The sequence below is a fragment of the Petaurus breviceps genome, unplaced genomic scaffold (assembly GCF_028583685.1).
Source record: "Petaurus breviceps papuanus isolate PSGF00001 unplaced genomic scaffold, PetGlider_PUasm1.0 171, whole genome shotgun sequence".
NCBI lineage: Eukaryota > Metazoa > Chordata > Mammalia > Diprotodontia > Petauridae > Petaurus > Petaurus breviceps.
This window is the reverse complement of record NW_027185754.1, coordinates 20,885,385-20,897,591: the sequence shown is the minus strand read 5'-3', so window position 1 is coordinate 20,897,591 and position 12,207 is coordinate 20,885,385. Positions and strand designations below refer to the sequence as shown.

Genomic DNA, 12,207 nt, shown 5'->3' with positions numbered 1-12,207 from the left:
CCAAAAAGAAAAAAGGGGGGGAAGGTACAGTAGCTACATCGGAGCTACACGGGCTTGTCATCTCCCTACCTGAAAGGTTAAATCCCTAGAATAGAGTATTTTTTTCTGAAAGACATGGGAACAGTCAGACAAGGGAAAAGAAGCTTGTGAAACAAAGGTACAAATACAAGTTAATCATTATCCCATATACTAAGCCTGGGATACATCTGGGCTACTAAAGTGTGTGTTACATCTGAGCTATTCAGCCTAAAATTATATTCTTTCCATAGCCTAAATAGTTTAGTAAAAAGGTACTTGATCTAACTTCCATCAGCAAGTTTTAGATCCCCAGGTACCCTGAAGTCCACCTCTCTAAGTAAGCAGAGCCTGAAGTTTCTACTTCAAGTTCCCCAAACCCTCTCCTCAATGCTCCAGGCAAATTGACCACCTCATAACCAAGGTCTGCTACAGGTAAGCATTCTTAGAGGTTTATTTGATAGAGTTTAAGCTGATAATGTGCTTTGAGTGTAATGAGTTTGGAAAATGGAGGGTTTCCCCCTGAAATATAGAGTTCACTCTATACCATGAAGCCCCTACTTCAGTACCATCTAAGAGATCTCTCCCATGCTGCAAATAATCACTTTGTTTGTTCCAGTGCCAAGGAATTAAATTAGGTTGCTAAGGACCTAGATTATACTGACCAGAAACCCTGTCCGATCCAAAGATCCAAGGACTTTACTGACAATTATACATCTCAAGCAACTGAGGGAATTGAGAGGATTAGATTAGTCTGTTCTTAACTGGCCCTTTACTGATTAATCAATTATTGTTTCCATGTTCCTTTGATTGAATAGACACTTGAAGGAAATGGAACACCAAATTTTCTGATTTTAGGCTATTGCATTTGTTCACTTTCCCTTTCCCAACTTGGAAAGCTCCAAATCTTTCTTTCCTCCAATTAGAAATCAGATTGCCTAATTTTGTACCTTGGTTAAATTTTTTGTTGTTGTTGTTTTTTGGAGGGGCAATTGGGGTTAAGTGACTTGCCCAAGGTCACATGGCCGGTTTTTTGTGTTAAGTGTCTGAGGCCAGATTTGAATTCAGGTCGTCTTGACTGCAGGGCTGGTGCTCTGTTCACTGTGCCACCTAGCCGCCCCAGCCTGGTTAATTTTTTCTTTTAATTAATTGGTTTTATTTGATGGTTTTTAATGCATCAAAGTGTGTCTCCCCCTGTATCTGGGGAGCAAAATTGAGGAAGGCCTGGAAAAGATTTGTTATATAATTGGTGTGCATTGCTTAATAAAGCGATATGCTTGGAAGCTTAAAAAAAAACTTGTCAGTGAGAAACAGTGTGTTCTGAACCCTGCACTGACTGGTTGTGTGACCTAGAATAATCATTTAACCCTGAGTCTTAATTCATCTATAAAGTGGGGAGATGAGAAAAAGAGAGGAGAAAATGAGGTCAGAAGTCAACTAGCCTCTTCACTTGGATCAATCATTCTTATATGTAATTTGAAAAGGCAATTAATGTAATGTCATCTTGCAGTTTATATTATTGTTGTATTTCTACACTGTATATTGTAAAACCTGAGTGAGGAGAAAATTGTGTAAGACCAGTAGTGTTACTTTAAATATGTATATCTGCTATTCAGAAAAACTTGTAAAACTGTTAACTAAGCTATTTTGGGCTGTTTTAATGTTAAAACCTAAAATTGTTTATTGATTATTGTATGAAAATTTGTTTGACTAGTTCTGCCCATTCAGAGCAGTCCCTCCTGCTTACAATTCATATAAATTTTCCTTATGCTGTAAAACTGTTAAATCCTTTAGAAATTATTTCCAGGCAAGGTCATTCAGCCTGAGAAAGGAAGTTTTAAATGCACCTAACTTGCTAAGAACTTGCAAAGATCAAAAAGGATTTTTATAAATTGGCTTTTATATTTTAGAAGCAACACATAAAAATGCTACAGAGTAAGTCACCACATACAACTTCTTGACACTATCCTCAGAGCATAAAACACCAAACAAGCATTTTAAAATAATCCAAATCCAACAATAAACATAAAAATAAACTAATAAAAATTCTTTAGGTAAAAAAATTGAAATGTGTCTTCACATTCATACTTTATATTTCAATAGGTCAATTCATTAAGATTTGTAAAAACCAAAAAAGAAAACTATCAAGTATACAAAAGTTGAACTACATTTTTTCTATGCTACACTTTTTTACGTAGGTAGTAGAATAGCTAGTAATGCCTAACATTTATTACTATGTGTATACATGCATACTAAGCTATGCTTGGTACTTAAGAATTATCTCATTTGATCTCACAACAACCTTTGAAGGTAGGTGCTGTTATTATCCTCACTTTACAAATGAGGAAACTGAGACAAGCAGGTTATTAAGTGTCTAGCACAGGGTCACAAAGCTAGGACGTATCTGAGGCTGGATTTAAACTCAGTCCTTCCTGACTTCAGGACTAGTGCTCTAACTACTGAGCAATCCAGCTACCTAATAGAAAGCCAACAATATAAAAATAAACATTATTGTCATTATATCAGTAGGATATACTCTGGATAAGAGGCCCTCTTCTTTTCGGAGAGGAAAAAGGGAAGACAGGACAGGATGGGACAAGAACCAGAGAATTTATGTGCAGGCATTTAAAAGAATTCAAACTAAAAGCTAAATTCACTGAAAAGTTAAAAGTAAACATAACAAAAAAAAAAAAGTAAATATAACAAAGCCCCCAAAAAATCCACAATCAGCAAGTATCCCTGAAATCCTGAATGTCTGTAATAGTTCTTTCTCAGCTCAACTAAAAAAAGTTCTTTGTAGATGAAATCAGTAGAATTTCCTTTGGGTTTCTTCAAGCTACAGTATTTATAATCAGATTCCACTAAAGATTTCTACTAGTCTATGGAATGGAATGCTCTCATCTCTGGTATAATAATTATAATGCTTTTGTTTTTGTTAACACTAAATCTAAAACAGCAACCAGACATATATTCAAAAAAGCAAAAATATTTTAGGTAAAAATAAATTAAAAGTCCAACATATCTGTGCAGTAACTTAACAGAATTACAATACAACATAACAGAATGATTGGCTCCAGCTATGCTCCAGATAAATATCTCTCTGATGAAGAAGAATGTTTGACACCGTACAACAGGACCAATGGGTTAAGACTGAATTCCAACATCTTATCCAAAACTTTCAGGAATCCCTTACCCATCATAAAGTACAAAATGAAGTTTCCAGAAAACTGGGACCCAATTTTTACTGGGACCCTAGATTGGGTGGTGTTTTTGTCCATTAAAAAAAATTAAGCTCCCCTTGCTCAAAATAGCTTGAATCATGCACCCTCAATATTCTGAAGAGCTTATCTTTGACAACAGAGGATATGACTAAAGCAATTACTGTATAAATGCCACTTCTAATGTAAATGGAAAAGTTTCTGATACTATTCCACAAACATTTTCCTATTGAATAGAATATGCTACTCCAGAAATCTGATTTCTTTGGTTACTAGCAGACACTAAGTCGATGGAAGGCAGAAAAAGAAGCCCCAGTGTATAAAAACGTCCAGCAAAACAAAACAATTTAAATAAATAGAAGATCAACTCAAATAAGGGCTACATATTTTTTTAAGTGGGAATGGAGGGTTTAAAGTAGGTACTCACAAGATCTGTACAAATTACCTTGACTTTGTACTTCAGTCCAGTCTAATGGCACAGGAGGCTTCCTTTTCCTCCACAGTTTATCCATTGTCAATAAATATCTTATATCATCCTTGAAAAGCTTAAAAAAAAAAGACAAAATTGAACACAATAATCCCTTAAGTGCACATGTTGACAAGTAACATATGTAATTCATTTAAATATTCAACAAATATTAAGCACCTCACATATACAAGGACAAGAAAATATATTAAATATTGTACTATGATAATGACTGAGTTACAGATATGTCATATACTAAAAAACACGGTGCTAAAATGATTATCTACTATAAATATTATTTAAAAAACAACTGCCTACCATTGATTTGGGAAAGGCTTCATAAATATATAAATACATACATAATACATAAATAAATAAATATAAGTGAATATTACTGCCCCATAAAACAAAAGAATGCAGAGAAGCATGGAAAGAACTATAAACTGAAGAAAAAAAACAAGAAAACCATGTAGACAATGACTACAACAAAGTAAACAAAACAAAAAAAACTAAATTGAATACTATAATAACAATGAAAAAGGTTGACCCTGGGAAAAAGTTGAGAAAATTTAAAACTCCTCCCTTTTTTCAGAGGTAAGGAAGTATAAAGGGATTATTGCATGTACTTTTGAGACTGATGCATTGGTGGATTTTGCTCAATTGTCTTTCTTTTTTTTTCTCCCCTAAGGGATGGTTTGCTGGGCAGAAAAGAAGGGAGATAAGTGATACAAAAATAAACCAAAAATAAGATTTTCTTTCCTAAATGAGCCTAAACTAATCAAGTTCATGAATTAGTCAGTCAATATATTCTTTTAAGCATCATGGGCCAGAACCTGTGCTAAGCACTAAGAATACAAAGAAAGGCAAACACAGTCCTACTCTCAAGGGACTTCACAGTCCAATGAGGGAGACCACACACAACTACACTCAAACAAGCCACCTACAGGATAAATCTGAAATAATCAAAAAAGGGAGGGCACGAGAATTAAGAGGAGTCAGAACTGCTTCTTGAAAGTGGGATTTCAGCTGGGATCTGAAGGAAGTCTAAGGAAGCCAGGAAAGAAAAATGAGGAAAGAGAGTAATCCAAGCCTGGGGACAGGCCAATCAAAATACCTAGAGTTGGGAGATGAAGAAAGTTATGTAACATAAAGCAAGGAAGGCAGAATCACTGTATTACAGAGTACATGGAGGGAAGAAGGGGAGTGAGGGAAGAGATTAAGGTATAAGAAGACTGGGGGAGGGAAGGGTGTGGAGAACCAGGTTATAAAGGGCTTTAAATATCAAGAGATTTTCACGTATGATCCAGATGACAGGGAGGCACTGAAGTTTACTGAGTAGGGTGAGCAATGTAGTCAGACTTGTGCTTTAGGAAACTCACTACCAATTCAGTGGAGCATAGACTGGAGTGGAGAGATTTGAGGGTGGAAGACCAACCAGCAGACTGCTTCAATAATCTAGGCAAGAGATGAGGGCCAGCACCAAGATGATAGCAATGTCAGAGGAAAGAAGGGGGAGTGGGGGGGGGGCAGTCCAAGAGATGTTAAAAAAGTAAAACTGATAAATCTTGGAAACAGATTGAGTAGGGGGGGATAAGAGAGAGTAAAGAGTTAAAGATGACACCTAGATTGCTAGGTGACAAGAATGGTGGTAGTAATAGGGAAGTTAGGAAGAGGGGAGCATTAAGGCAATAAATAGTTCAGTTTTATAAACACTGAATTTAAGATGTTTACAGGATATCTCGTTCAAGAAATCCACAAAGTAGCTGAAGAAATGAGGCTGGAGGTCAACAGAGATTAGGGATGAATAAGCAGATGTGAGAATCATCAACCTGGAAATAATAACTGAATCTATAGGAGCTGATGAGATAACCAAGTGAAATATAGAAGACAATATAACAAAAGCCCAGTGGGATATCCATAGTTAGTAGGTGTAACCTGGATAAAGAAACAGCAAAGGAGAGTGAGGTATTGTCAGATATGTAGAAGAAAACCGAGAACATGGTTTCATGAAAACCTAAAGAAAATATTAAAGAAAAAAGAGGGATCCCTACTGTCAAAAGTCAAAGACTGCAGAGAGGTTAAGTTAAACAGAGACTGAGAAAAGGCCATTAGATATGGCAACCAGAAAAGACTGGTAACTTTGAAGGGACAATTTCTGGTTGAATGATGAAGGAGGAAGTCAGACTACAGTGACTCCCTGAGTGAAGGAAAAGAAAGTGGAGGCACCCATTACAGACAGCCTTCTCAAGGAGTTTAGTCACAAAGGGGAGGAGAAATGTGGGAATGATTAACAGAGATGGATGAATCGAATGAGGGTTTTTTGAGAATGGGGGAGACAAGGGCATGTCTGTGGTCAGTAGGGAAGCAGGCAGTAGACAGAGAAAGATTGAAAATAAGAGAGTAAGGATAACAGAGGGGCAACCTGTTGAAAAAGACACTACGGAATGGCATAATTTGTGCACATATAGAAATCTGTCTTGGTAAGAGGTCCCTTCTTCATGAGACAAAAGAGGAGATATATGATAAAAGGTATCTGGGTGACGTGGAGAAGAAAAAAGGAAGCTCTTGGAAAATGGTCTCAATTTTTTTAGTATATTAAGAGGCAAGTTTTTTAGCTGGGAAGGAAAGGGGAGGGAAGAGGGGGAGCCACAGGAAATCTAAGGAGAGCTGAAAAAATTTGGAAAAACTGTTGTAGTGAGGAAGACAGTGAGTTAAGAAATATAAAAGGATTGCCTTGCAACATTAAAGGTCCTGTTAAGGTTATGTAACATAAATTTTTAACGGACCTATCTGGCAGCATGATTTCATGATTTTTCTCTACCTTTGTTCAGCAGTACACAAATAGGCTGAAAGGTAGCAGACAATGGGAGTGATCTAAGGTTGAGAACTGTCAGGGCAAGTCTGATGATAAAATAAGGCTCAAATGAAGACAGTATAAAGTTAAACTGGTTCACCAAGGGGTCAAGATGAGGAAACGAAGAGTTAGGGGTGATGGCCTAATAGAGAACTCAGGGGCTGCAGCACTGAAGTCTTAATGAGGACAAAAAATAGGGGTTGGGGTTGCAAGGCAGTGGGAGAATATAACTATACATTGTGATCATATTAGGGAATTTCAGTTCATGAACATGGAAGTGGCACATTTGTGGGCAACTGCAAGATGGAGGGGATGACAATCTTTATTATGTGGCCGAGGTGGAGTAGAGGAATAAGTCTTGGGAAATAAAGTGAACAACTTGAGGTTACGTTATACCCTTTGAAAGGGTATAATATGTTGAAGCCCCCCAGTAAGGGTAAAAGCTAGAAAGGAGAGAAAGACTATGAGCCAGGAACTCAACTCACTAAGGAAAGAAAGGGAATGTCCTGGAGATTAGCAGACAATAGCTAACAGAATTTGGGGTAGTAGGTATGGAGTGAATAAACCTCCAGAGTTGACAGTTCACTGAGTGATGATGGTAGAAGGAAAAACAAGAAGTAGCAGCTAGGATCAAGAAGTATTCCAACTCCTCCACCCTGACCAGTAAGTCAGTAACTAATAAGTAAAAGTAAAATCAGTGCTAGAAAAGGCAGAAAAATAAGCAATTTGCAGGAGACAGCCAGGTCTCAGTGAGAGTCAAAAGATTGGATGCAAAAATGAAAAAGATTTAAGAAAAACAAGTTTGTTGCCTATGGAGCAGGCATTTCAGAGAGTTGGAAGAGGTAATTACCTAAAGGGGGAAAGGAATGTGGGGGGAGGAGTGAGAAATGGAAATAAAGAACAGAACAGTAGGGAATGGTGAATGAGATTTGAATTATAACTTCAAATAGTAAAGAATCACTAGGATGGGCAGCATCTCACTGGGGGGAGTTTGTTAATGATTAAGAGTTGAGATTTTCCATATGCTGCAGATGGAAATATATTTAAATAAGCACTAGTCCCCTTATATACTAAAACATTTAGATTTAGAAGGAATTCTGTAGTTTCTACTGTTTTTCCATCTCTAAATATTATAGAAATTATTCGAAAAACTTTTGCTGGATCCTACCAAAAGGACTTTCTAACAAACTACCTATTAACAATAACTATCCTATTATTACGAATTTTCTAATTACCCACCTAAATGGAAAAAAAAAATCACCTTAGCAGCATCTGAACCTTTCCTATCAAACTAGATAATGACCTTCATAAAGTCATTAATTCAGATTCTGGCTCTGGGCATTTTTCATGGCTGGAATGTTTTCCCTCCTCAGCTAGCCATCCTTATCTTCCCAGAAGTCTGAGCTAAAATCTCTTCTATAGGAAGCCTTTTCCATCCTCTTAATTCTAGTGTCTTTCCTCTTATTAATGACTTCTTATTTATCCTGTATATAGCCTGTCTGTATATATTTGTTTGCTTGTTGTTTCCCCCCTAAGATTTTGAGTTCCTCACAATCCTTGTAGTCCCAGGGTTTAGCACAGTCCCTGGAACATGAAAGGTGTTTAATAAACACTTAATGACTGACTTAGATACTTATTAGCTATATGACCCTGGGTAAGTCATTAAGTTTTCAAAAGAATTCAAATGAAACAGAATTCAATAGCTTATATCACTCTGCTATTTGAAGAGAAGCCAAGTTGCTTCTCACCTTGGTGAAGAGTTTAACTGGATCATATCCAGTTGATTTAGCCCATTCCTTAGTGGAAATACGTTTGATATCACCATCATCATTAGATGCTCTTGCTCTGGCTTCAGCTTCTGCTGGTTCCCCTGCAATAGACAACATCTGACTATAGTTTTAACATGAAAAGACATAAAACAGGACCCAACTTAACTGATGAAAGAAATAATTTAAATTACCTAGGGAATCGACTTGTAATCAACATTTCCTGGTTTAGTACTTGCCCTCCTGATTCAGGGCCTACTAGAGGGGCCAAAAGGGGAGGCATGACCATCTTAGCACTGTATTCTTACAAGCTGCTATTTTCATAACTAGAATAAGAAAACTAGCTGTCAAAATTTAAAGCTTTTGATGAAATAACAAGTTCAAGTCTGAATATTTTACTCACAGGAAGCTTCAGGATCAGCTCTGTCAGGAGATACTTCCTGATCAGCATCTTCTTCCCCAAACAATTGGCTGTAATTTTAAAAAATAATTATATGCAAACAAAGACAAGCATTTTCCACAAAGATTTTTCCCTAAATTATATACACAAATCTAACTGAATTGGGATGATTATGTCAGAGCTTACCTGGAACTAAGAAAAATTACTAAATTATGCTGTTAATATTTCTATTTCCAAAACTATTTTACATAGAGACGTTATGATTTAATTCTAGCCAAGAACACAACTATGTTTGAATTTCAGCTATCTTATACACAGTTACCATAGAGTCAGGTTCAGCAAAATATTTCAACTCAACACAAGTTTTATGCAATCGCTAGTCTGGATAATTTAAGTTTAAACAAAATATAATTCATCTCATTCTTAATTGTAGATATGGATCTTAATATAGACATAAATTTATTTATCTTTTTTTATTTAACTATATATAAATAAGATTTTGATTTGATAAAAAATAAACAAATGAAAGAATGAATGAAAATTAAAGAAAAAAATATTTTACTTTCTATAGGTGGGGCAGCTAGATGGTGAAATGAATAGGGCACCAGCCCTGGAGTCAGGAGGCCCTGAGTTCAAATGTGGCCTCAGACACTTAACACAAGTTAAGCTGTGTGACCTTGGGCAAGTCACTTAACCCCAACTGCCTTGCCTTCTATCCTCCAAAAAGCAAAGAAAAGAAAAAGAAAATCTACTACTTTCTGTAGGTAATACATTTTTATTACTGAACATTAACATCTTGAAAATTAAATGACTAATTTGTAGCTGAACTTTTTCAAAGTAACTGTTGATCTTTATATTCTTAAGGTAAGTTTTATATTTTCAAAGTACTGCCAGAAACATCACTTTAACAAGACTGTGCCTCCCTTATAAAAAGAAGTTCAAGATGATAGGCAAAAGTAGCCAGAATCAAATACAAACTTCTTAGATGATCTACATGGCATCCCTTTTCAGACCTTCTTTTTTTACCTCAACTATAGAAAGAGGACAAGAAATACATGCTCTCTTTCACTTCAGGAATCTGACTCCCATTCCCAAGTAATAAAGGTAGGAAGGACTCAAAACTAGTGAAAAAGAAAAGGTAGGAGCTGGGCAGAAACAACCAATTCGAAAGCATTAACAGAAATAGAAAAGGAAAGGATCAGATGACATAATATTAGTTTTATGTGTTTAACCATCTTGTCTCCCTATGTTCCCTACCTGCAGAATTACTGAATTTATGCTCATCAGAAGAACACATACATATACAAATGCAAAGTGTTCCAAAAATCTTCGTGCAATTTTAAGCTATTAAAATTGCATTAAGACTTTCAGAACATGTTGCACACATATAAATACAAAGCATAAATACATAAAGCACCCATATAAATACAAACCTTTGTATCCATTAATCAAAAAAGTGTTATTGCCAGGGCAACCTCATAACTTTTCTAATCACTCGATGTCCAACATATCAGTACAATTTTTGACTGCCAAAAAATGCTAACTGCTAGCAAGGACTAGTAGCAATACTTTGAACCTAATACAGTTAAAATGAAACATATTGATCACTTTATGCAAGTTGATGGGAGCCATAAGTGGCAAGATGACAATTCCAAAAGGGAAGAAAAATTCCTTTTCTTAGAAATTATTGAACCCTTCACACATAATCATATGGAAGAAAACTACCAAAATATTTCAACTCTCCTGCCCATATTTGAAAATAAAGGAATGGGGCGGCTAGGTGGCGCAGTGAATAGAGTGCCGGCCCCAGAGTCAGGAGCACCCGAGTTCAAATCTGGCCTCAGACACTAACACAAAAACTAGCCGTGTGACTTTGGGTCAATCACTTAACCTCAACTGCCCTCCAAAAAGCAAAAAAAAAGAAATGATAAGTATTTCTGAATAAAATTTTTTTTTTTACTTTACCCATTATAAGCATCAAAACTTAGATTCTTAAATAATTTCTTACTTGAACAAATATTTTGCCCATACAATACAGTGGATAGGTTCTGAAGGTGTATTACGAATTGTACATCCAGGGAAAGTTTTCTGGGTTGGTTTAGGATGGCATTCATAACATTCTGTCACACCCTGCAGATTCAAGAAATCAGAAAAACATTCACTCCACAGTAGTAACTCATTATTTCAAGATAAATCAACAGCATACAGAACCTTCTTCCCCATTTTAATGACATTTCATAAAAGCATAGAACTTTTTATGGAAGGACATTAGGATATAGTCCAATCTCCACATTTTACAGATAAGAAAAAAAAGGGCACAAGGAAGTTATGTGATTTACCTGAATATACAAGATAGTAGCACAGCCAGGGCTAAAACCCAGGCATTCATATTGTTAGTGTAGGTTTCTACACACCATTAGTACACTCCCCCTGCTTAAAGTACTTAAATGCTAAAAAGCTATTGATTCACAGATCCTTTTAATAAATCTCCAAGACTACAAAAGAATCCCATTTTGAGACAAAAGATAGATTTCTAAATAAAATCTTTTCAAGAATTGTTATACATTTGTTGATTTCAGTACTTTCTATCCAATCCTAACCTCCTAAACAAATAGAAAAATTTATTTTTAAATTAAAATGTACTAAATCTAGACTTTGATTTGAGAATTTCACGAGATTAAAACCAGTAAAGGATACTGCCAAGGTCAAGAATCAGTTATATTAAAAGTCATTACCCAAAAAGAGAAATGGTCAAATGATAATCATGACCAAACAGTTCTCAAAACAAGAACTGCAAACAACCATATGAAAAAAATGCTACAAATCATTACTAAAACAAATGAAAATCAACACAACCCTGACCTCACTCATACCCAGCAAACTGACAAAGATAACAAGACAGGAATAATCAATGTCAGAGAAGTTTTAGACTGAGAGGCATCCTAATGCATTGTTGGTGGAGTTATATGACCAAAATGGAAAGCAATTTAGAATTTTTGAAATAAAGTGACTACAATGTCCAGAACCCTTAATCTAAACGGTCTACTGCTAGGAATACCTCAATGAGGTCACTGATAAAAAAAAAAAAGGCTCTATATACTCCAAAATATTTATAGTAGCACTTTTTGTGGTAATAAAGAATTGGAAACAAAGTACATGCCCATCAATAGAAGAATGGCTAAATAAACTAATGTGAATGTAATGGAATATCACTGTTGTAAGAAATGACAAACATAATGAATAAATATAGAGAAAAACTTGGATGAAATAATGCAAAATGAACTAAAAAGAATGAGGAAAACAGTACGAGGACTACAACAATGTAAAAGGAAAGAACCATCACAAAATAATCAAAACCAAGTATCGTGAAATTAAGAGACAAATGTGTCCTAAAAGATAGCCTCCCCCCACCTCCAGGGGTCAAAGGTCAATAGCTATGGAACATGTATGTATCATTTGGACTTTTGGTCTGACAACATACATTGTCA

At 35.7% G+C, this 12,207-nt stretch overlaps 1 protein-coding gene across 1 annotated transcript in view; it reads right to left on the bottom strand.

Moving 5' to 3' along the window:
• The window catches only part of UBA2 (ubiquitin like modifier activating enzyme 2), a 37,252-nt gene that overhangs the window by 14,523 nt on the left and 10,522 nt on the right, over positions 1-12,207 (bottom strand). The window contains exons 6-9 of the mRNA XM_069082665.1: positions 10,728-10,849; positions 8,723-8,790; positions 8,302-8,423; positions 3,679-3,778 (exon numbers count right to left, since the gene is read on the bottom strand). Coding sequence (XP_068938766.1) covers positions 3,679-3,778; positions 8,302-8,423; positions 8,723-8,790; positions 10,728-10,849 — 412 coding nt within the window. The remainder of the gene's footprint in view (positions 1-3,678; positions 3,779-8,301; positions 8,424-8,722; positions 8,791-10,727; positions 10,850-12,207) is intronic.